Source organism: Sus scrofa, chromosome 1 (genome assembly GCF_000003025.6).
Source record: "Sus scrofa isolate TJ Tabasco breed Duroc chromosome 1, Sscrofa11.1, whole genome shotgun sequence".
NCBI classification, from domain to species: domain Eukaryota; kingdom Metazoa; phylum Chordata; class Mammalia; order Artiodactyla; family Suidae; genus Sus; species Sus scrofa.
This window is the reverse complement of record NC_010443.5, coordinates 144,946,191-144,970,301: the sequence shown is the minus strand read 5'-3', so window position 1 is coordinate 144,970,301 and position 24,111 is coordinate 144,946,191. Positions and strand designations below refer to the sequence as shown.

The window sequence follows — 24,111 nt, the reverse complement described above, 5'->3', positions numbered from 1 at the left end:
TTCAGCATCAAGTAAAAGATTCTTTACTGCTGAAATAAAAAAAATAAAATTTTAAATCTAGAGATTTTACAATAATAATAAATAGTTGGAATTAGAACTTGTCTTTTTTGGTCTGAATTGGTTAGATTTTTGTAGTACATGGTCTCTAACGTTAGGATGAATTGTGATGACCATTTAAATGAATTTACATCTTCACTCACATTGTTTACTTGGTTTCTGCTTTTAAATTAGGGTATATTCTTTTTTCCAGAGTAGAATAAAATTTTCCACTTTTGAAGGTGGATATTTTTCAAATTAAATTCTGGGAATATTTGTTTCCTGCATAGATACATATTTTTATCATCTTAAAATATGGTCAAGAGTAATTTGTGAAATGTATTTTAACAGGTAAATAATGTGGACTTTACAAATATAATAAGAGAAGAAGCTGTCCTTTTCCTACTTGACCTCCCGAAAGGAGAAGAAGTGACCATATTGGCTCAGAAGAAGAAGGATGGTGAGATACTATCAGAAAATTGAAAAAATAAACCTGGAGAAGTTTGAGGACTTAAATAGGAATTTTAATTTCAGTGGTTTTAATAAATCACTTAAAGTAGAGTGATAAATGAATTTGCTCATCTCAATTTGAGAGTTTGTTTATTTTGTCATTTAGGGGCACAGGGTCTTACTGTACTCATTGTCATTAGCACAGCACAATAATAGGACCAGCCAAACTTTCTGATATTCCTCACACAAGTGTATGTGGACAAAACTATACATGGTCAGCTTCTGAATTTTGTACTGATGTATCTAAGCAATATATTCTGATGTTTGTTAGCATTAATTCAAGAGAACACCCCATTTTCTCTGTGATTTAGATAGATAAACTTTTCATTTAGTACAAGATTTCTCAAGTTTGGCACTAGTGATGTTTTGAACCAAATAATTTTCTGTTGTGAAGGCTATTCTATGTACTTCAGGCTATTAAAAAGCCTCCGTGGGCATTCCTGTTATGGCTCGGTGGTAACGAACCCAACCTAGTATCCATGAGGATGTGGGTTTGGTCCCTGGCTTTGCTCAGAGGGTTAAGGATTCAGCATTTCCATGAGTTGTGGTGTAGGTAGCAGACATGGCTCCAATCCTGCATTGCTGTGGCTGTGACATAGGCCGGCAACTACAGCTCCAATTCGACCCCTAGCCTGGGAACTTCCATATACCATAGGTGCAGCCCTAAAAAAACAAACAAGAAAAAGCATCCATTTCCTCTAGTGAGTATTAGATGTCAGTAACACACTTGCCTGCCTCTCAGCACACAGTGCCAGTTATCAAAATTTCTCCAGATAGTGCCAGCTATACCCTGGGAAACAAAGCTGCCTGAGAACCACTGATTTAGAAAATGGGAACATCTGTGAAGTTTGTAGCAAATTTAAGATGATTTAAATGGAAAGCACATGCATAGCTTTGGACAAGTTGCTTGGTCTCTATCTGCATTGTCTTCTCATCTGCAAAATGGAAGTGCCAGGGGCCCCCATTTCATGAGAGACTGGGAATATACATAAGACAAAATGCCTATAAGTAATTAGTAAGGATTTAACATATGTGGGATAATGTTTTTGTTCTTGTTAATATCATCAGTACCATCTTCAGGTAATTTCTCTTCCCACTAGTTATTGACATTTTTTTTTTTTTTTTTTTTGGATTACTTTTAGTTTACCGTCGCATTGTAGAGTCGGATGTGGGAGATTCTTTCTATATTAGAACCCATTTTGAATATGAAAAGGAATCTCCCTATGGACTTAGTTTTAACAAAGGAGAGGTATTCCGTGTCGTGGACACTCTGTACAATGGAAAACTGGGCTCTTGGCTTGCTATTCGAATTGGCAAAAATCATAAGGAGGTCGAACGAGGCATCATCCCTAATAAGAACAGGTATGCATCATGGAGCAAAGTAAGTAAATGATGACAAGATCTCAGGCCCACTGAAAAGCCTTGGTAACATCAAGAATTAGTTTTCAGGAGCTCCCACTGTGGTACAGCACAACTGGTGGTGTCTTGGGAGCGTTGGGATGTGGGTTTGATCCCCCAGGTGCCATGTGGCCCAGTGGCTTGGGGACCTGGCATTGCTGCAGCTGAGGTCGAGACTGCGGCTCAGATCTGATCCCTGGCCTAAGAACTCCATGTGCTGTGGGGCAGCCAGAAATGGGGGGGAAAAAAAAATTTAGTTTTCACTGTTACCATATCTAAAACTGTCTTAGCTGTATAAACTTTATTGTAGTATAACCATTAAGATTGAAGCTGCACGTGGTTTTATCCAGTATTTTGGCATTTGTTTCATTATAAGTCTTTCTCCATTTTGTTTTCAAAACAACCTTACTTTATTTCTTGTCTAGAGCTGAGCAGTTAGCCAGTGTCCAATACACACTTCCAAAAACGGCAGGAGGAGACCGCGCTGACTTTTGGAGATTCCGAGGCCTTCGGAGCTCCAAAAGAAATCTTCGCAAGAGCAGGGAAGACTTGTCAGCTCAGCCAGTCCAAACCAAGTTTCCTGCATACGAGAGAGTTGTCCTTCGAGAAGGTGGTTTATGTTCTAAAGACTAGCCTAGTACTGTTAATGTCAGTATGGCTAAGAAGGAAATAGTGTAAACTGTGCTATTTTCATTTGAATCTCTCCCCAGCTGGATTTCTGAGGCCTGTAACCATCTTTGGACCAATAGCTGATGTTGCCAGAGAAAAGCTGGCAAGAGAAGAACCAGATATTTATCAGATCGCAAGTAAGTAGTCCCAATATTGACTTAATGAGGTTGAGGGTATTTTTTTTACTAGCTACTCCTCTGAAGGATGGATCTGATCCACCCATTTCGTAAGTGAAAATTTTGCAGTTTATCCCACTGATTTAATTTGGAGGGAAATCTGAGTGACTGTCCTTGCTCTTCCGGTTCCCTTTAAGAAGAGTAACCACCCATGACTGAATTTCATAAGAAAACTGCCTGTTTAATCCTGGTAATGTCACATGGGGCAGGGATTAGAATATCCATGCCGAAGTTGGGCGAGCTGAGCTTTTGGGTGGTTGTGACTGGGCCACTGCCAACCCTCTTCAGTTTGAGTGTCACAATGACACCTGGCTAATGTCACACCCCTTAGCTTTCAATCCAACTCTCTTTAGCTCGAGTCCAGTATTTTCAGTCACTAAGCTAACAGAATTACTCAAATATGCCAAAGGTAATGAAAACATGATTCATGGTATCAGTTACTGCAGTCATATACAGTAAGTTAGTATTAACATAAATACAGAGGATGTAGTGCTTTAAATAGCTTACAAATTTTGCTTGCAGATTATTTCATTGTTTAGTTATTATGGTAGTTCAAATATACAGACTTATTTATGACCACCTAAGCTTGCTTGAAGTTATATATAAAAACTTAAAACTTTTTTTCCTAATTAGAAAAAAAACATTCTATATTTAGAAAAGTAAGAAATTAGTTTTAACGTATTATCATCAGCCTAAATTTTACCCGATTGTATTTTCTTTCACCCTTGCCATCTGTCATAAACATAATACCTTTGTGAAGTTCTAGTTGTACTGTATAGAAAAGTTTATACCCCATTTTCCTTCTTCTTTTTTTTTTTTTTTTTTTTGTCTTTTTGCCATTTCTTGGGCCACTGCCATTTCTTGGGCCGCTCCCACGGCATATGGAGGTTCCCAGGCTAGGGGTCCAATCGGAGCTGCGGCCACCAGCCTACACCAGAGCCACAGCAACGCAGGATCCGCGCCGCGTCTGCAACCTACACCACAGCTCACGGCAACACTGGATCCTTAACCCACTGGGCAAGGGCAGGGATCAAACCCGCAACCTCATGGTTCCTAGTCGGATTCGTTAACCGCTGCGCCACGACGGGAACTCCCCATTTTCCTTCGTAATACCATATTTTCATTTTACTATCTGTTGTATAATTTGTTGTTTGATTAACCTTTTGCAGTTTGTATAGGTTGTTTCAAATTTATATTTTACTAATACAAGAGATGCAGAAATCTGCCCATGTTTTGCTTGCTGTTGTATGCTTTGCATTGTATACCAAAGGATTTAAATAGTCAAGAATACAGCTTTTTCCATACTTATGATTTTCTTAGAATTCCCAAAGATAAGGAATGAACCTTAGGACATGAACATTTTCTGGCTGATGCTGTGTATAACTATTATCACTTTCCAGAGGGTTGTGCCACTGTTTGCCCTAGCACTATAAAAACTATGTAACTACTAGTTCAGAGTATCCGAATTCAGCCTCATTGTATTTCTTTTCATTTAGTTGCTGGTAAAATTGAATGAGGATATTTATTTCCTAAAACTAAGACAAGTGATAGTAAAATTCGAGCAATTTAGAAAATGTTCATTTCTGATTCTCCACTTGTTAATGTTTTCAAAAGGATCTTTTTTGGGGTCATTGTTTATAGACACCATTTCTTGCCTGGTGAATTTGGTGGAGATAGCACCAGTAACCAAACTTAAGGCTTTTAAATTTAGGAAAAGTAAGTGTGAAGACTTATAAAGTTCTGTCTTAAGGAGTAACTGGTTCATTTAATTGAGCTTACTCAACAACCAGGCTCTTAAAAGGGGGATTCAGATAGCTTATTTATGTATCCTCTTTGACTCTAATGAGAATTTTTGAGTTTAGAACTTAGATGACCAGTGAATATCTTCTCATAGTTCTCCTTTGTCCACTAGATTTGAAATTTTCCTGCTTTATCTCATGATAATATTTTTATTTAATTTTTTAAAAATTTGAATTATAATTGATTTACAATGTTCTGTGACTTTCTACTGTATAGCAGAGTGACCCAGTTATACATCTGTATACAATCTTTTTCTCAAATTATTCTCCATGATGTTCTATCACAAGTGACTAGATACATTTCCCTGTGCTATACAGCAGGATCTCATTGCTTATCCATTCCGCATGCAATAGTTTGCATCTACTAACCCCAAACTCCCAGTCCCTCCCACTCCTACCCGCTTCCCTCCCTCTTGGCAACCACAAACCTATTCTCCATGTCCATGAGTTTGTTTCTTTTCTTTGTCTGGTTTTGCTATTAGGGTGATGGTGGCTTCAGAGAATGTCTTTGGGAGTCTTCCTTCTTTAAACTTTTGGAAAAGTTTGAGAAGGATAAGTATAAGTTCTTCTTTGTATGTTTGGTAGAATTCACCTGTGAAGCCATCTGGTCTGGGACTTTTGTTTGTAGGGAGTGTTTTTATTACATATTCAGTTTGATTTCTAGTGATAGGTCTGTTCAATTGATCTATTTCTTCTTCATTCAGTTTTGGCAGGCTGTATGTCTCTAGAAGGCTGTCCATTTCTCCAATTTGTTGGCATATAGTTGTTTACAGTATTTCCTTTTTGTGCTGCTACAACATCCATTGAGATTTCTCCATTTTCATTTTTTGTTTTGTTTATTTAATGAGTTCTTTCTTTCCTCTTCTTGATGAGTTTGGCCAGAGGTTTGTTAGTTTTGTTTCAAAGAACCAGCTCTTGATTTTATTGATTTTTTTTTTCCTATTGTTTTTTCAAATCAATTTTATTGATTTTCTCTCTGATCTTTATGATTTCCTTCCTTCTGCTGACTTTAGGGTTTGTTTGTTCTTTTTCTAATTCTTTTAGGTGGTAGGTTAAGTTGTCGATTGGAGATTTTTCTTCTTTTTGTGAGGAAGGCCTGTATTGCCATAAACTTCCCCCAGCACTGCTCTTGCAACATCCCATAGATTTTGAGTGGTTGTGTTTTCATTATCATTTGTCTCAAGGTATTTTTTAATTTCCTTTTTGATTTCCTCATTGACCCATTGGATTTTTAGTAGCATGTTTATAGTTTCCATGTAGTAGGTTTTTTTCTCATTTCTTTTCCTGTGGTTGCTTTCTAGTTCATGCCATTGTGGTCAGAGGAGATACTTGAAATTATTTCTATACTCTTAAATTTGTTGAGGTTAGTTTTGTGTCCCAGTATGTGGTCAGTCCTTGAGAATGTTTCATGTGCACTTGAAAACAGTGTGTATTCTGATTTTTTTGGATGTAATATCCTGAAAATGTCAATGAAGTCTAACTTTTCTGTTGTGTCATTTAGGATCTCTATTGCCTTATTGGCTTTCTATCTAGAGGATCTGTCCATGGAAGTGAGTGGGGTGTTAAAGTGTCCTACTATCATTGTATTCGCATCAGTTTCTTCTTTTATAATGTTTGTTAGTGTTTGTTATATGTATTTGGGTTCTCCTATATTAGGGGCATATATATTGATAAGTATAGTATCCTCTTCTTGAGTTTATCCTTTTATCATTAAATAGTGTCCGTCTTTATCTTCTTTTATGGCCTCTGTTTTATTTTATTTTATTTTTGTCTTTTTGACTTTCTAGGGCCATACCCATGGCATATGGAGGTTCCCAGGCGAGGGGTCCAATCAGAGCTTTAGCTGCCAGCCTACACCACAGCCATGGCAATGTGGGATCTGAGCTGTGTCTGCAAGCTGTACCACTGCTCATGGCAGTGCTGGATCTTAACCCACTGAGTGAGGCCAGGGACCAAACCCACATCCTCATGGATGCTAGTTGGGTTCCTTAACCTCTGAGCCACCGTGGAAACTCCCCTGGCCTTTGTTTTAAAGTCTATTTTGTCTGATATGAGTATTGCAACTCCTGATTTCCTCTCTTTTCCATTGGCATGAAATATCTTTTCCCTCCCCTCACTTTCAGTTGCTATGTGTCCTTTGCCCTAAGGTGATTCTCTTACAGACAGCATATTGTAGGCTTTTGCTTTTTTATCCAGTCCGCCACTCTATGTCTTTTGATTGGAGCATTCAGTCCTTTGACATTTAAGGTAATTATTGATAAATATGTATTTATTGCCATTTTAAACCTTGTTTTTCAGTTAATTCTTTGTTTCTCCTTTATTCCTTTGGTTAGTTGATTTCCTTTTATTTTATGTTTGTGTCCCCTTCTTTTTAGTTTTTGTTAATGTAATATTTGGTTTTGATTTGTGGTTGCCCTGTTTTTCAAGTATGTTAACCCTTTCCTGTGTATCTGCTTGCTTTAGCCTGATAGTCATATAGACTCAAACACATCTAGAAAAACAGATTATAGATTTTCTTGCTTTCCTTCCCCATATTTTATGATTTTGAAGTCCTTTTTTTTAAAATATCCTCATGTTTATCATTTTGCTGTTCCTTGTGTTTATCATCACTTTTACAATAGGTTTTTTTTTTCCTCTTAGTTCTGTATATTGGCTTATTTAAGTGATTAGTTTCCAATTGTGATTTCCTCCCTCCTCTTTTTTCTTACTTCATTTTTATTTAGAGAAGCCCTTTCAGTATTTCCTTTAGAATTGGTTTAGTATTGCTGTACTCTTTAGCTTTTTGTTTGTGGGAGAAATTTTTATTTCTCCTTCTCTCTTAAATGATGTTCTTGCTGGTAGAGTATTCTAGGCTGAAAATTTTTCCTGTTTATAACTGAGTATATCTTGCCACTCTCTTCTGGCCTGTAGTGTTTTTGTAGAGAAATCAGCTGATAGCCTTATGGGGTTTCCCTTATAATTAACTCTTTGTTTTTTTAACTCTTGCTGCCTTTAGAATCCTCTCTTTAACTTTTGCCATTTTATTATAATATGTCTTGGTGTGGGCCTGTTTGGCTTCAACTTGTTTGGGGCCCTCTGTGCTTCCTGTATCAGTTTCCTTTAGATTTGGAACGTTTCCAGCCATAATTTTTTCAAATATTTTCTATGCCCTTTTCTTTTTCTTCTCCTTCTGGAATCCGTATTATGCATAGATTGGCCCACTTAATTAATTTATTTATTTTTGGTCTTGTCTTTTTAAGGCCGCACCAGCAGCATATGTAGGTTCTCAGGCTACTGGTTTAATCGGAGCTACAGCTGCTGGCCTACACAGCCACAGCAATGGTGGTTCCAAGCCACGTCTGTGCCCTACACCACAGCTCACGGCAATGCCTAATCCCTGAGCAAGGCCAGGGATCAAACCTGCAACCTCATGGTTCGTAGTCAGATTCGTTTCCACTGAGCCACAACAGGACCTCCTGGCCTGCTTTATATTATCCCATAGATCTCTTATATGCTTTCATGTTTTTTCATTTAGTATTCTGTCTGCAGTCCTGACTGGGTGATACCCATTATTCTATTTTCCAAGCCACTAATTCATTCCTCTGCATTATTTTTTCTGCTCTTTGGTGCCTTTAGCTCAATTTGCATCTCTACAAATGATTTTTATAATTTTTCTTGGCTCCTCCTTATATTTTCTAGTTCCTTCCTAAAGTAATCAGCATTATTAAAAACCTTCCAACAAACAAAAGTCCACGACCAGATGGATTCAAAGGAGAATTCTATAAGACATTTAGAGAAGAGCTAATACCTATCCTCCTGAAACTATTACAAAAAATTGCAGAGGAAGGGAAACTCCCAAACTCATTTCATGAGGCCACCATCACTCTGATACCAAAACCAGACAAAGATTCCACAAAAAAAGAAAATGAAATGAAATGTTCACTGATGAACATAGATGCAAAAATCCTCCACAAAATACTAGCAAACTGCATCCAACAATACATTAAAAGGATTGTACATCATGATCAAGTGGGATTTATCCCAGGGATGCAAGGATTCTTCAACATCCACAAATCAATCACTGTGATACACCACATTAATATATTGAAGAATAAAAACCATGTGGTCCTCTCAATGGACACAGAAAAAGCCTTTGGCAAAAACCAACACTCGTTTCTGATAAAAACGCTTCAGAAAGTGGGCATAGAGGGAACCTACCTCAACATAATAAAGTTCACATATGACAAACCCACAGCTAACATCATTCTCAATGGTGAAAAGCTGAAAGAATTCCCACTGAGATCAGGAACAAGACAAGGATGTCCGCTCTCACCACTACTCTTCAACATAGTTTTGGAAGTCCTAGCCACAGCTATCAGAGACGTAAAAGAGATCAAAGGAATCCAAATGGGAAAGGAAGAAGTAAAACTATCACTATTTTCAGATGACATGATCCTATATCTAGAGAATCCCAAAGACTCTACCAGAAAACTGTTAGAGCTCATCCATGAATTTGGCAAAGTTGCAGGATACAAAATTAATACACAGAAATCGATGGCATTTCTATATACTAACAATGAAAGATCAGAAAGAGAAATTAGGGAAGTGATCCCATTTACCATCACATCCAAAAGAATAAAATACCTAGGAGTAAACCTACCTAAAGAGACAAAAGACCTGTACTCTGAAAACTATAAGACACTGAAATCAAAGATGACACACATAGATGGAAAGACATACCATGCTCTTGGACTGGAAGAGTCAATGTTATCAAAATGGCTATACTACCCAAGGCAATCTACAGATTCGATGCAATCCCTGTCAAATTACCAAGGACATTTTTCACAGAACTTGAACAAAATATTTTGAAGTTTGTTTGGAAGCACAAAAGACCCAGAATAGCCAAAGACATCCTGAAAAGGAAAAATGGAGCTGGAGGAATCAGGCTCCCTGACTTCAGATGGTCATCAAAACCATATGGTACTGGCACAAAGACAGACATATAGATCAGTGGAACAGGACAGAAAGCCCAGAATTAAACCCATGCACCTATAGTCAACTAATCTATGAGAAAGGAGGCAAGAATGTACAGTGGAGGAAAGACAGCCTGTTCAGTAAGTGGTGCTGGGAAAACTGGACAGCCACATGGAAAAGAATGAGATTAGAACACTCCCTAACACCATACACAAAAATAAACTCCAAATGGATTAAAGACCTAGATATAAGACCAGACTATAAAATTCTTAAGAGGAAAACATAGGTCAAACACTCTCTGATGTAAACGACAGCAGCGTCTTCTCAGATCCACCTCTTAGAGTAATGACAGTAAAAACAAAAATAAACAGATGGGACCTAATCAAACTTCAAAGTTTCTGCACAGCAACTATCAACAAATGGGCAGAAGATCTAAACACTTCTCCAAAGAAGACGTGTGGATTGCTGAAAAACACATGAAAAGATGTTCAACATCACTCGTTATTAGAGAAATGCAAATCAAAACCACTATGAGGTACCACCTTATACCAGCCAGAATGGCTATCATCAAATAGTCTACAAACAATAAGTGCTGGAGAGGGTGTGGAGAAAAAGGAATCCTATGACACTGTTGGTGGGAATGTAAATTGGTACAACCACTGTGGAAAACAGTATGGAGATTCCTCAGAAAACTAAAAATAGAATTACCATTTGATCCAGCAATCCCACTCCTGGGCATCTATCCAGAGAAAACCATGACTCGCAAAGATACATACACTCCAATGTTCATTGCAGCACTATTTTCAATAGCCAAGACATGGAAACAACCTAAATGTCCGTCGGCAGAGGAGTGGATCAAGAAGAAGTGGTACATACACACAATGGAATGTTACTCAGCCATTAAAAGGCACGATATAAACCAGCATTCTTAGCAACATGGATGGGCCTAGAAATTATCATGCTAAGTGAAGTCAGTCAGTCAGTGAGACACTGGCATCAAATGCTCTCACTGACATGTGGAATCTGAAAAAATGACACAGTGAACTTCTTTGCAGAGCAGATACTGACTCACAGACTCTGAGAAACTTATGGTTTCCAAAAGAGTCAGTTTGGTGGGTAGGGGAATGCACTGGGGTTGTGTGATAGAAATTCTATAAAACTGGATTGAGATGATCATTGTACAATTATAAATGTAATAAATTCATTGAGAAATAATAATAATTGGCATTACTGTTTTATATCTGCTCTTAATTCTTTCATATTCGTGCTTAATTCCTTCAGTATTTGCACTATCTCCTTGAACTCTGTGTCTGTTAGACTGCAGAGGTTTGTTTCATTGTTTGCTATTTCAGGTGAATTCTCCTGTTCTTTTAACTGGGAATGGTTCCTGAGCTTCTTCATTTTGCTTACATTTTTCTTATCCTATGAGCTTAGGGAAACCAACTGCTGTAGTCTTAGAGGTTTATTTGTATGCAAGATCTTCCCTGGGTATTTCATGAGCACTTACATTTTTATTTTTGGCTTCGGAGTTTGGATGCTTGCTGTCTCTTTCCTCAGTTTGAGTAGGCCGTTATCCCCTTAACAGGGTGCTGTGTGTGCTCCTTCCAGAGAAAAGGAGGCAATGGGCAGGGCTAGTAGCCAGTGCCTGGTTGCTTGGCCCTTGGCAGTAGCAAGGACCTACAGGAAAGTGGTGCAGGCTCCTTCTAGTTGCAGGGCCCTGGAAAGAGTCAGTTAGCCTCAGGCAGGTTTAGGTGATGCCTGGAGCATTTGACAGTGGCAGCAGTGGGCCTGTGCATTCTCAGGGGACTGAGAGCAACAACAACTGTTGCTCGGTTGCAGTGCGCTCCTCTGTGCCAACTCTGAAGTGACTGGGGCTGCTGGTGGTGCCTGTCCATGGACCCCTGTTGGTGGCAAGCCACATCCGTCTGTCAAGTCAGAGCTAATTGTAGTGGTTTGCCCCTGCTGTCTATAGACCACACAAGAAGCACCCTGTCCCACCTAGCCCAAGCAGGAGGTGCTGCCACCCGTAGCTGGCAAAAGAGGGGCCTCGCCACCCGTAGCCCTGCCCTTCAAGAGAGTCCGTGCATGCTCAGTAAAAGATATACCTATGGTTGTCCGTTCCTCCTCCTCTTGTTCTCCCCAACAGTGGTGACTTGCCTCTCCTGTGGGCCCAGACCTCTTTCTGGGTTCACTTGGCTGTGGTACTGTGCTCCTCAGTCCTTGGTGCACTGCTTCCTTGTCTCCACACAGCCAACTATATTTCTCTCCCCAGAACTGACCTCCAGAGCCTGAGTTTCACTGCTCAGCCCCTGCCCGACTGTCTTTGCAGCTCTCTCTCTGCTATGCCCTCCTTAGTCTGGCTGTTGTGCTTTTCTCTACAGCTTTGAGGTTCCTCCATCTCAGCTGATCTCTCCGTCAGTTAAGTGGCTTCTCAGGGTATGGGTTCCTTTCCTCTTTCTCAGCTTCTTCTCAGGAGTGCTAGTCCCATCCTGATTCCTTTTCTCTTTTTTTTCACCTTTTTTCCTACCCAGTTATGTGAAGGGTTTCTTGCTGTTTTTGGAGGTTTAAGCTTTTCTGTCAGTGTTCAGTAGTTCTGTGCAAATTGTTCTACATGTACTTTTTTTTTTTTTTTTTTTTTTTTTGGTGTGTTTGTGGGAGAAGGCGAGTGCCATGTCCTTACTCCTCAACCATCTTGATTCCATCATGTCATGATAGTCTTTTCCCAGATCATTCACTTTGTCCTTCAAGGTGACTTCTGTCCTTCCAAATCTCTTCTCTAATATGAAATAGCCAGAGCTCTGACTTTCCTTTTAAGTTTTTTTGTGACGAGAGTCATAAACATTGCTGTTTCTTTGTAGTGACCAACTTCATGTCACTTGGACCTCTGAGATTCATGGTTAGAATTCGGCCTGGGCTACCTTTGGTGGAGGGATAGGTTGTCAGTGTGAAACCACAGGCTGTCTCATAGTTACAAATTAACAGCCTTCTCCCCTGTCAAGTTTCCCTTCTACTGATGTGGAAAAAGATCTCTGACCCAGAACTCTTCTACCAGTCTGCTGTCGTGTTCTTGCTGATGAGTTATAGCCCTACTCAGGCATTGATAATCCCTCCGTGGTTGGGAAAGCTCTGCTGGGAAGAGGCTGCCTGGGATTATCTCAGTTGCCTAACAAGTGATATGCCACAGTGTGAAGCAGGTTTATAGGTAGTGCTGTGCCAAGCCATATTGGAGCAAAAGAAAAAATGTACATCCCTATAAATATGTTCTTGTGCTTATTTAGTGGCTTTTTTATTTTTCCGGAGCATGAACATAATTGGGAAATTCTTGAACACATGCAGTTAAAACATCATTTTGGAGTTCCCTGGTGGTTCAGCACATTTAAGATCTGGCCAGTGCCAGATCTTGTCACTGATGTGTCTTGGGTTCTCCTATGTTGGAGGTTCAATCCCTGGCCCAGAGATTTTTGTATGCTGCAGGTGCTGCTAAATATCAATCAATCAGTCATTAAGTGTCACATTGTTTTAAGTTTATGTATTTTATTTAGACCAAACACAATTTATAATTATGTATAATTTATAATTTTAGTTTCCTGGCTTTAATGGAAGCAAGTTCATCAGTATTGTTTTTTTAATCAATTTTTTTTTTTTTTTAGAAAACCTCATTTCCAGTTCAGAGAATTGTCATAGTTAACAATTTCTCTTGACCAGGTTACAGTCTTAAATAATTTTTCCTCAAGTTTTACTTACTGATTCTTTCTAAAATGTTGGTTCTATTTCTATTTAAAATGTTCATTGTGGAGTTCTTGTTGTGGCTCAGTGGATTAAGAACCTGACATTGTCTCTCTGAGGATATGGGTATGATCCCTGGCCTCACTCATTTGGTTAAATATCCGGCATTGCAAGTTGTGTCTTAGGTCACAAATGCGGCTCAGATCCAGCTTTGCTGTGGCTATGGCATAGGCCCCAGCTGCAGCTCTGATTTGACCCTTACTTAGCCTGGAAACTTCCATATGCCACAGGTACAGCTGTAAAAGAAAAAAAATTTTGTTTTAAATGTTCATTGTGAATTATTAACTTTTGTTTTTTTGAACATAATATATCAAAATATTACTTCTGAGGTTTGGGGGGACACTTTCTTAAGTTTTGCACCTGAGACGAGTTGATTGCAGCATTGTTGGAAAGCACTGATCTAACGCAGTGGCTCTGAGCCAGGGTGATTCTGCCCATAGTGGACATCTGGCCATGGTCACAGTGGGGGTAAGAGGGAGGTGGTGCTCCTAACGTCTAGTGGTTGCAGGCCAGACATGCTATTAAACAGGCCATAGTGCACAAGACAGCCCCCAGTACTAAATATAATGGAGCCAAACATAGCATAAGTGCCCAGTAGTGGAGAAACTGATCTAACAATGAATATTTGATGTTTTGTTTTTGTCCCAACCTCACAAATAGAAAGTGAACCTCGAGATGCTGGCACTGACCAACGTAGCTCTGGCATTATTCGCCTTCATACAATAAAGCAAATAATAGATCAAGTAAGTTATTGAAAATTGACCTGTTTCATTATAAGCTGAGAATGTGTTGTATTTCAGTGGGATGAGGTTTGGTTAAATTGAAAGTAGAAGGTAACTTTTCTAGAATTATTACTTGTGTACCATGAGGAAAAGAAGCCCTTACTGAAAGACATTATAGCAGTCATCTTCAAGGGAAGAGTATTTACATCTTCAAAAGGTGAGCTTTCATTACATAAAAAAATATACAGTTTTCAAATGGTTTGTGACTGTTGATATCACATCAGTACAATGTGATAGGGAATGGGTGCTTATAGGGTCACGTCAGGAACATTAAGTTATTGTACTTACTACTTTTACTGTCTCCTTGCAAGTATTGGGTTTGTCTTAAAAGTGAGCTGGTTAAAACTTTTTTAATTGGGCTAGAAATTATATTGCATTAACCTGAATACACCTTTTTCTAACGTGAGCTCTGGAGACATTGTGGAGTACAGTTACATGTCCATTACCATTAGACTGTAGTCTTGGCTGTGACTTTCTGAAGGTGATGGTTCTTAGTTAACCAGTTTTTATGTCCTTATTCATTTTTTTTTCTTTGTGTCTTCAGGACAAACATGCTTTATTGGATGTAACACCAAATGCAGTTGATCGTCTGAATTATGCCCAGTGGTATCCAATTGTAGTATTCCTTAACCCGGATTCTAAGCAGGGTGTGAAAACAATGCGAATGAGGCTATGTCCAGAATCTCGGAAAAGTGCCAGGAAATTATATGAACGGTCTCATAAACTTCGTAAAAATAATCACCATCTTTTTACAAGTGAGTATATTAAAGGCCTTCTTTCAGCTTAAAGTGTACACAGCAATGTGTGGGCATAAATGTGTTGTTTAGATATTAAAATATGTGTACAATCTGCCTGGAATGCTTGTTTTTGACAGCTCTTGTTGCTTGAAAAAAATTGTACAGTGCCAAAATAGAAATTTCAAAGGATGTGTCACCGAACACCATCTTTCATATAACTAAGTAATGGTGATTGAACTCTAAGCAATGGTTGAATGAATTCTGCCTTTTGGCAGTGTTCTAACCATAAAACAATATTGTTGTTTATTTTCAGCTACCATTAACTTAAATTCAATGAATGATGGTTGGTATGGAGCATTGAAAGAAGCAATTCAACAACAGCAGAACCAGTTGGTATGGGTTTCTGAGGGGAAGGTAAGAAATTTCCTATCACTTTTTAACCAATTCAATAAATCATTTACTAATCAGAGAAGCATTTGAGTCACCATTGTTTCCTAATTAGATTAACATGTTAGAGTAATTTAGGAGTCAGCTTTTAGGTTTTTATACTTTGTATGTAGGGGTTATGAAAATTGTTTTTGATACAGCTTCTGAAATTCTCTACCCATTAAATTACCGTCTCAGTGATACTCTTAGAGAATTCTGAGATTGTAACTTAAAAGGGCAAGGTTGACTTCTGACTTGGCATCTGTCTGACTGAAGAATAACTTTGAACCTGGGTTTAGTTTCCTCCTCTGAAAATGTGGGGGTTGGGTGGGCAAGGTGAGTGGTCCCCAGAGTGCACATTAGATTCAGGACTAGCCTGAGGAAAAGGCACTCTGAAACAGGTGACAGGGTGGGGCCACCATATTGCAGAGCAAGCTCCCTCAAGCAGCACAGTACCCCGTGAGTTAAATGTTCTGAGAAGTCTCAAGTGAAGGACAGACCCTGATACTTTGTTTAAGCACTTCCCTAAGTCTTCACTCAGCTCCTGTTAACAAGAGAAGTCTCAAGTGAAGGACAGACCCTGATACTTTGTTTAAGCACTTCCCTAAGTCTTCACTCAGCTCCTGTTAACATTCTTACAACGTAGACAAAGCAATACCTCCTGTTGGCTTTGAATTTTGAAATTTTTTTCTGGTTTTTAGCAGCCCTTTATGGGAAAGGCCTGCTTATTTGTTGGGAGAGGTAATAGTTTTCTTAAAGGATACAGTGGAAAGCATCTTTTGCTTTTAATGTCTTTTACCTTCACATTAATAAAATATTAGTATGTTTTACTTGCTAGGGAAGATTGAGAGTATCTGTGCTCTGTTCTTTTTTGTTTTTTGTATTTTCCTTGTTGGCTTGGTTTTTTGTTGTGTTTTGCCCTGCATGGCCCTTGCCTCCCTCTGCCTGGCTGTGGCAGTGCATGCTGCATGCTTAGGCCCCTGTGCCCCACCCAGAAAACACTCCACCTCCATAGAAAAGGTGTTAGAGTGCACACATCTAGAGGTTGTGTCTGCTCGTCCCACCTGTGCCGATGTGTCAAACCATGATTTTTCTCCTCAGTACCACTGTAGGGGCTGGACTGTACACATGAGACCATCAGACCACTTTGAATAACTGACATATCAGCTGAGATACTCGATAGATCAAGGTGGAATAAACCCACCACACCACTTTACATAACACACCATTCCTAGTTTTCACTCTTGTGGCATTTGATTAAAAGGATTATAGCTCTCCCCATACTAATCTTCTACAGCAACACAATTCTGATAGCAGCTTTTGTCAGGTGAGACGTTGATAGCTTTCCCTGTGATTCTTGAAATAATGTTAGTTTATAAATGCACAAAATATACATGGCTACCTCTCTGAGAGTTTTTGTCTAAATCCACAGACCTTAATGTTCTGTGATTTTTCTTCGTGATGTTATTTGCTTCATTTCTTTGCTTGAATTTTAAAATAAAGGTCTAGCTCCCTCAACTTTTTAATGGAAGGAAGATAAGTCATTTTCATTAATTTTATTAACAGCTCTAAAAGGTCATTTACTGTTTGATGCATTTTGTAAAAATCATTACAATTTTAATCAAGCTTGGTTTGTGTCCCTCTTCCATTTAAATATATTTTATCCAAATTAGATAGGTCCTTGAACTAAAACCACTTCATTTTACATTGACTTCCTGACCTAACTACTTTGATCTAGTTGCTAGGAAGAGCTCCTTTTTGCAAGATCTGATACAATCTTGTATGTTCCTACTAAACCAGAAAGTCATCCTGAGGCTTTCTCAACAAACGGGCATAAGTCATTTCCTGGTTCAGAGCAGCCCCTGATTCTTGCTCACTTCTGCATTTCATACTACTATGAAAGCTAAAGCTAAGTAGGCTAGAGAGTTCCAAATTATTCTTCCCCAAGGCCTTAAATATTTCCTGAGTGGCCACTTGGATATAGTCTTCTGGAACCCCAGCCTGTTAGAGATCAGAGTAGACAGCAAGCATCAGCCATGAGAGAGTTGAGAAGCCATCGAGATTTCCAGGGGAGAGACTGTACCGTAACACAGAGCACAGCCTTGGGATTCTCACCCTGGCAAACCTGGCAGGTGTTCTTGAAGACCATAGTCACCTGGAGGCTGGTCTTCCCCAGCAGGAGGGCACTGCTCAGGGTCACACTCTTACAGAGCCAGGCTTGGGGCTGTGGTCAAAGCTCCATTCTAGCAGCTTCATTCTTTCTGTCCTTCAGTCTGTGCTGAGGTTGAAAGACTGTGTGGTTTCTGGGTTCCAGATCCTCCAGCTCTCTTGTCTGTGTCTCCCCTCACCCCCTGACCCCCCAGTTGCAGTGTGTCGGCAGGGTTTTCAGGGACTGTTCTTCATAATCCAAGTACTAGTTTTAAATCAGTATCAGATGACAGCCTGTTGATTACAAGTCTGTAGTTCCCTTCTCCTCAGATACTTCTGCTCTTTCTGGTCTACTCAGAAGATAATCAGTGCAGACTGAAAGCTAACCCCGCTCTCAGTTGCTTCTAAGACTGAGTCATAACTGCATTTCTGCCTCTTCCTCCACTGGATACTACCTTTGTGGAAAATAATTTTTTAAAAATTCTTACTTTAAGGAAGTAACTAGCATTTGGGTGATGTTTTCCCGTTGTATTTCGTAAAAGCTCTAGAGCCAAATACCAACTTTCCTAAAAAGTTGTTTTCTTTAATATATAGAGATATACATGTATTATTAGCTCTTATTCAGCTTAAACTGGTTTTTATTTTCCTAGTTATTCTCATGTGCGCTGTTCTGTCAGTCAGTGTGTCTTGTTTCTGTGAGCTTGGCCTGGCAGCGTTCTCCCTCTTCACTCTCCTCTGGGCTGACAAGCTAGTGACCGACTAGGTTTCATAAACCCGAGTTGGGACAGAGATCCTTCCCTGTCTTCTGAGGCTGGGCCCAGAGTCCAGCTTTGTCGCGGCTGGCCAGCCAGCCTTTACTCATCCACGCCCTTCAGATCTCAAAGGATGCTTTGTGTGTCTGCATGTGTGCTTGTACAATCTTCTTGACCTTTCCTCACCAGAAGTTTCCAGAAATAGATGCAGTATCTCTAAAGAAAAGTGTCCCGTTCATTCTCCCTTATAAGATAAAGGCCATCTCTTAAAGAACTACTGAATAAAATTTTTAATTTACTTTTATTTGACCCAGGCGGATGGCGCTACAAGTGATGACCTTGATTTGCATGATGATCGTCTGTCCTACCTGTCAGCCCCAGGTAGTGAATACTCAATGTATAGCACGGACAGTAGACACACTTCTGACTATGAAGACACAGATACAGAAGGCGGGGCCTACACTGATCAAGAACTAGATGAAACTCTTAATGATGAGGTTGGGACTCCCCCGGAGTCTGCCATTACACGGTCCTCTGAGCCTGTCAGAGAGGACTCCTCTGGAATGCATCATGAGAACCAAACATATCCTCCCTACTCACCACAAGCGCAGCCACAGCCAGTTCATAGCATAGACTCCCCTGGACTTAAAGCTGCCTCTCAACAGGTAAGCAGCAAGCATTCAACGTTTCGTAGTTAGAGGTGCAGTATTAAATTTTAGGATGTGCTGATTGAGTTAAAGGATATATTTCTTTTCTCCAGATTATGAACTAATATTTTATATCAGCTTGAGAATACCAAGGACTGAATTCAGAACTTTGTATGTTCATCTTACACAGCAGTATACTGAAACTTCTTAAAATTCAGGATGTGAGGGTCATAGTTTGTTATTCAGCACACTTAAAATATATGTCTGTAAGCCACTGTAAACAGAAGTGGGAAGTTAGTAGTAAACAGAAACACTATATTTAAAATATTTTAAACACTTCACAGAAAGCAGAAGCCTCATCTCCAGGCCCTTACCTTTCGCCTGAAACAAACCCAGCATCACCAGCCTCTGCTGTTAATCCTAATGTAAAATTAGGCAGTGTCAGACTGGAGGAGCCCACCTCCGCTCCTCCCACCGCTGACCCCCTACATGCTGACTCTTTAAGAACACCAAGCCCTGAGGCAGCTCACACAGTGCCCAGAGACCAAGAGCCGTCCCTGTCGCCGCATGTAGACCCGGCCAAGGTACCTGTGCCGCCGTGCTGCACTGGTTTGTTGCTCTCCATCAGTCTAGCACATGATCATTTTTGCTTCACCCTTTCAGTGTTCCCTTTGCTTTTTTTTACTGTGGGCTTATATAGTCTTTTCAAATCAGTACAAATCATTTCGGTTCTGTAGTTTGCATGGCTTCCAGTGGTATACTGATTATTTTAAAATTTGGCCTTTTAATTGGGATTTCTACTTAATATTTTTTAGCATTTGGTTTTTAGTATCTTCTACACTTTTTTCTGTGTTGTTTTTTTTGGGGTTTTTTTTTTTTTTGGTTGTTGTTGTTCTTTTTTTTTTTGTTCTTTTTTAGGGCCGTACCTGCAGCATATGGAAGTCCCCAGACTAGGGGTAAATCAGAGTTACAGATGCCAGCCTACACCACAGCCACAGCAACTCGGGATCTGAGGCACATCTGTGATCCACATACCACAGCTCACAGCAGTGCTGGATCCCCAACCCACCAAGCAAGGCCAGGGATCGAACCTGCATTCTCGTAGATACTAGGCAGATTCATTTCCACTGAGCTGCAACGGAACGCCCCACAGTTTCTTACTGTGTAGTTCAACCCCAATTGTTAACTTTTTCATTTTTTGTAAATTATGGTGTCCATAAATTTTCTTTATGATTTTCATTTTCAGTGTCCAAATCAAATGGAATCAATGCTTCAGTGGTTTTTCTACTAAATTTACAAGTTAACTTTAACTCTCTTTTCATTTAGTACATGCTAAAACATAGAAGCCCCTACCTGCATTATAAATTTTAAGCTTTCACTTCATCTGGCTTTCTCCACTAATCTCTTTCTGTACTGGTAATAAATATTAGAACCTGTCATTTTTACATGGGAAATCATTATTTGTCTCTTAAAGCAGACTGGACTTTGAAACAAGCCTGTGTCCTTACCTGTGAATTTTTTGTACAGGTGTATAGGAAGGACCCCTACCCCGAGGAAATGATGAGAGCCAACCATGTCTTGAAGCAGCCAGCTGTCACTCACCCAGGGCAGAGGCCAGACAGAGAGCCGGGTCTGAGCTATGAGCCCCAGCCCCCGTACATGGAGAGACAGGCCAGCAGAGACCTGGAGCAGCCTGCGTACAGATATGAGTCCTCCAGCTATACTGACCAGCTTTCTCGAAACTATGAACACCGTCTGCGCTGTGAAGACCACACTCCTGCATATGAGGAGAGGTGGTCCTACTATGATGACAGGCAGTCCTACCAGCCTCGGCCTGCCCTGGACAGCCAGCACCCTCGAGACCTTGACCCTAGACAGCACCCTGAAGAGCCTTCAGAACGAGGGCATTTCCCACGTTTCGAGGAGCCGACCCCACCGTCCTATGAAAGCAGGCCTCGCTATGACCAGCCACCCAGGACCTCTACCCTGCGGCTGGAAGAGCCATCCACTCCTGCCTATGATGCACATAGTAGGTACAGGCCTGAGGCTCAGCCCTATCCATCTGCCAGCCTGAAGGTCGCAGAGCCTAAGCAGTATTTTGACCAGTATTCACGAAGTTATGAGCAGGTCCCGTCCCAAGGACTCGGCTCTAAAGCAGGCCATTACGAGCCCCTCCACGGTGCTGCTGTCCCTCCTCTCACCCCTGCACCTCAGCACAAGCCTGAAGTTCTCCCTTCAAGCACCAAACCGCTGCCTCCGCCCCCGGCTCTGGCTGAGGATGAAGAAGACCCAGCCATGAAGCCGCAGTCAGTGCTCACCAGAGTAAAAATGTTCGAGAACAGAAGATCTGCTTCCGTGGAGAGCAAGAAGGATGACAGTCATCCTGCTGGTTTGAAGGTAAATGTGGGACTATCTGTCCTGCCCCTGGGGTGTAGCACACTCAGCACCAGTGTTCAGGACACTTCTGAGCACTCCCTCCCCCTAGAGGAGCCTGTCTTCTCATGATCATGTCCTGAGTCATGTGTGTCTTTTTTGCAGCCTCCAGAGGGAGCATCTAAGCCTGCAGGTGCTCCCATCGTGGGTCCCAAAGGTCCTGCACAGAGTCAGCTCAGCGAACATGACAGAACACTGCACAGGTGGGTGCTCAGGGCGTGTGTGGCCTGGGACTGTCCAGGAGCACAGCCCTCTTTGTGGGAGAGTAGGCCCTTGCTCAGGAGGGGGAGAAGGCAGAGGGTCTTACTTGTCCTTACACAAAGTCGACCTGTTGCAATTAAAACAGTGATCTATAAAGAAAAATAAAGAGCGTTATTCTGCCTCTAGCAGGTCTTTGTTAGTTTCAATAAGCAAATCTTTTGAAAACCTATTTTTCTAGCCAACAGCTAAAGTACAGTTTTTAAAACCCTAACATTTGGCTTGTGTTTTTCAGTTTAAAAGAGCTTTCAGACATGGGATCTCTTAGTTTTTAAAGGTGACAAGACAGACTCTGATATAAAATAACTGATTCAGTCCTTTAGTGAGTGCACACTACTGCCTGCCTCTGTACTGGCAGCCCTTGAGGCAAGACAGAAGCAGAAGGGAGTTGCTGGGAGGGAAAGCTGGACAGCTGTGCTCTTAGTCATGGCCTGATCATGCTGCTGCTATGTCTTAGGATGGATGTGATGGCAATTCCTTTGTTGTGTTTCATTTGTGCTTGGGCTAAGGAGGATCTACTGTCTAATGTGTACATTTTCCTCTTACCTTATGTTTAGTGCTTTTCATGAAAATGTAAAGTACTCTGGTATCTTCCTTTAACCAGTATCATCTGCAAATAAGCTACTCTACATAAACTTGGAAAATAACTGAAAGCTTAGCCTCCCTCTTTGGTGTGAAATCTATTTAAGTTTATTCATTTCTGAGGCAAAGTTTCTAAAGTTTCCTAAGCAGAGCTTATGTAACAATAATGCCTTAATAATACACCTCAGTGTGCTTAATAATTTACTGTCCTCCCTATGTGCTTCCTGTGCCTTAGGGCACGTTGGACATGTAGAGCTCTTTCCTTATTGATCCTAGTTTAAAGTTCTTAAGTTCTCTCAGTTTTTATTGTTGCTGACACTGATGTGTGTACTTGAAGAAACTCTCTACTGTCTGGCTTACCTTTCCTTATCTCTTGCTGCTGAACTGCTGCTGACAAAGTAATGGTGAAGCTCCTTAGATAGGTTGTGTTTAGGACTCATGGGCCAGAAGAGGGCTGCCTTTTGAGTATAATGTGTGAGGATGTGGGATTTAGACTGTCCATCTTGATTATTGCACTGCTCAGCTAGATCCTGAGTAATCACAATAGTGAGGTGGAATTTATATATTCCATTTTCTTTGTAAAATTAACATCTGAAAAGTTGTTATATTTATCATTCATTGTTAGAATGCCAGAACCTCAAAAACCCCAAGTGAAGCCACCTGAAGATATTGTCCGGTCAAATCATTATGATCCTGAGGAGGATGAAGAGTATTACCGAAAACAGCTCTCATACTTTGATCGAAGAAGTTTTGAGAACAAGCCTTCTGCACACGTGCCTGCCAGCCATCTCTCAGAGCCTGCCAAGTCAGTTCATTCTCAGAATCAGCCACATTTTTCAAGTTATCCTTCCAAGTAAGTTATTTCATTTAAGACTTGACCTTTAAAAATATAATGAAACAAAACGTTTCAATTGCATAAAGTGGAGGTAGTCACACAAAGTGCAGGCTTTTTTTGAGGGAAAATAGTTAAGTTAGTAGCTAGGTGTGTGCTTTAGCTCTCTTGGGTGTGTGTTTAGTTTTTGTTCTTAAAATGAAATGAGATAAAGTTTTTACGTTAGAAAAGATGTTAAAATCAAAGGTTTTAAGGTAAGAGAAGGTAAACTGTTTTTTGTTTTTTGTTTTTTGGTGTGTCTTTTTATGGCTGCACCTGCGGCATACGGAGGTTCCCAGGCTAGGGTCTAATCGATGCCGTTGCTGCCGGCCTATGCTACAGGCACAGCAATGCCAGATCCGAGCTGCGTCCGCGACCTACACCACAGCTCACAGCAACCCTGGATCCTTAACCCACTGAGTAAGGCCAGTGATAGAACCTGCAACCTCATGGTTCTTAGATTCATTTCCGCTGCACCATGACAGGAACTCCAAGGCTCTGATTTTTAAGACTCTTTCCCTTCTTTGCAGCACCCTTAAAGCTGGCTTTCTTTCTACTTTCTGTTTTTGTTTTCCAAACACGAAAGCAGGGGTGTGTTTGGGAGTAACCTTGTTTGAGGGAAAATACTAAAGTTTTTTTTTTTTTTCCCCATGGCAAGAAAAAACTTGGCCTTTATTGTTTGAGCTTAAGGGAACCTTAGGGATTTCTGATCCAGTTGTATACATGAGGAAACTGAGGTCCAGTGGGGGAACATGAGGTTCTTGAACCCCAAACTTCACTCCCTGTTCTCTCCTGCGTCATTCTGTTTACTTGCCTGTTGGGTTTTTTGTTGTTCTTCTTTCTTGTGGGTTTTGTTGACCCACATGGGCCTATGTGAGTTTGTATCTCATTCTAGTTTTGCCTCTCTGGTTGAACCCTGACTGATGGAGAATTTGGCACTGAGAGTGGGGTGTAAACCCACACAGGCACAGGTGGGTACTTCAACACAACAGACCCGCAAGAATGAAAACAGTTGTGGACTTATTACTGGCAATTTGTTTGCACAGTCATGGGGCCTCACTTAAGCAAGTCCTAAATCTGCAGGGAAGGAAGGGAAAACTCAGAGCTTTCTCTGAGCTCAGGGAACCCATCCAGGTAGTCTCCCTTTG

The 24,111-nt window shown here is 40.5% G+C and overlaps 1 protein-coding gene across 15 annotated transcripts in view; it reads left to right on the top strand.

The window, feature by feature from the left end:
• The window catches only part of TJP1 (tight junction protein 1), a 265,471-nt gene that overhangs the window by 225,556 nt on the left and 15,804 nt on the right, over nucleotides 1–24,111 (top strand). For 8 of the 15 annotated variants that reach the window (XM_021098856.1, XM_021098848.1, XM_021098843.1 and 5 more), the window contains 11 exons: nucleotides 388–496; nucleotides 1,689–1,908; nucleotides 2,370–2,554; nucleotides 2,655–2,750; nucleotides 13,988–14,070; nucleotides 14,654–14,864; nucleotides 15,160–15,260; nucleotides 18,487–18,837; nucleotides 20,347–21,216; nucleotides 21,358–21,455; nucleotides 22,718–22,945. In XM_021098856.1, the coding sequence (XP_020954515.1) occupies nucleotides 388–496; nucleotides 1,689–1,908; nucleotides 2,370–2,554; nucleotides 2,655–2,750; nucleotides 13,988–14,070; nucleotides 14,654–14,864; nucleotides 15,160–15,260; nucleotides 18,487–18,837; nucleotides 20,347–21,216; nucleotides 21,358–21,455; nucleotides 22,718–22,945 (2,552 nt within the window). Of the gene's footprint in view, nucleotides 1–387; nucleotides 497–1,688; nucleotides 1,909–2,369; nucleotides 2,555–2,654; nucleotides 2,751–13,987; nucleotides 14,071–14,653; nucleotides 14,865–15,159; nucleotides 15,261–18,486; nucleotides 18,838–19,163; nucleotides 19,404–20,346; nucleotides 21,217–21,357; nucleotides 21,456–22,717; nucleotides 22,946–24,111 lie in introns of all 15 variants that reach the window. The other 7 variants (XM_021098836.1, XM_021098833.1, XM_021098827.1 and 4 more) reach the window with 1 other exon arrangement.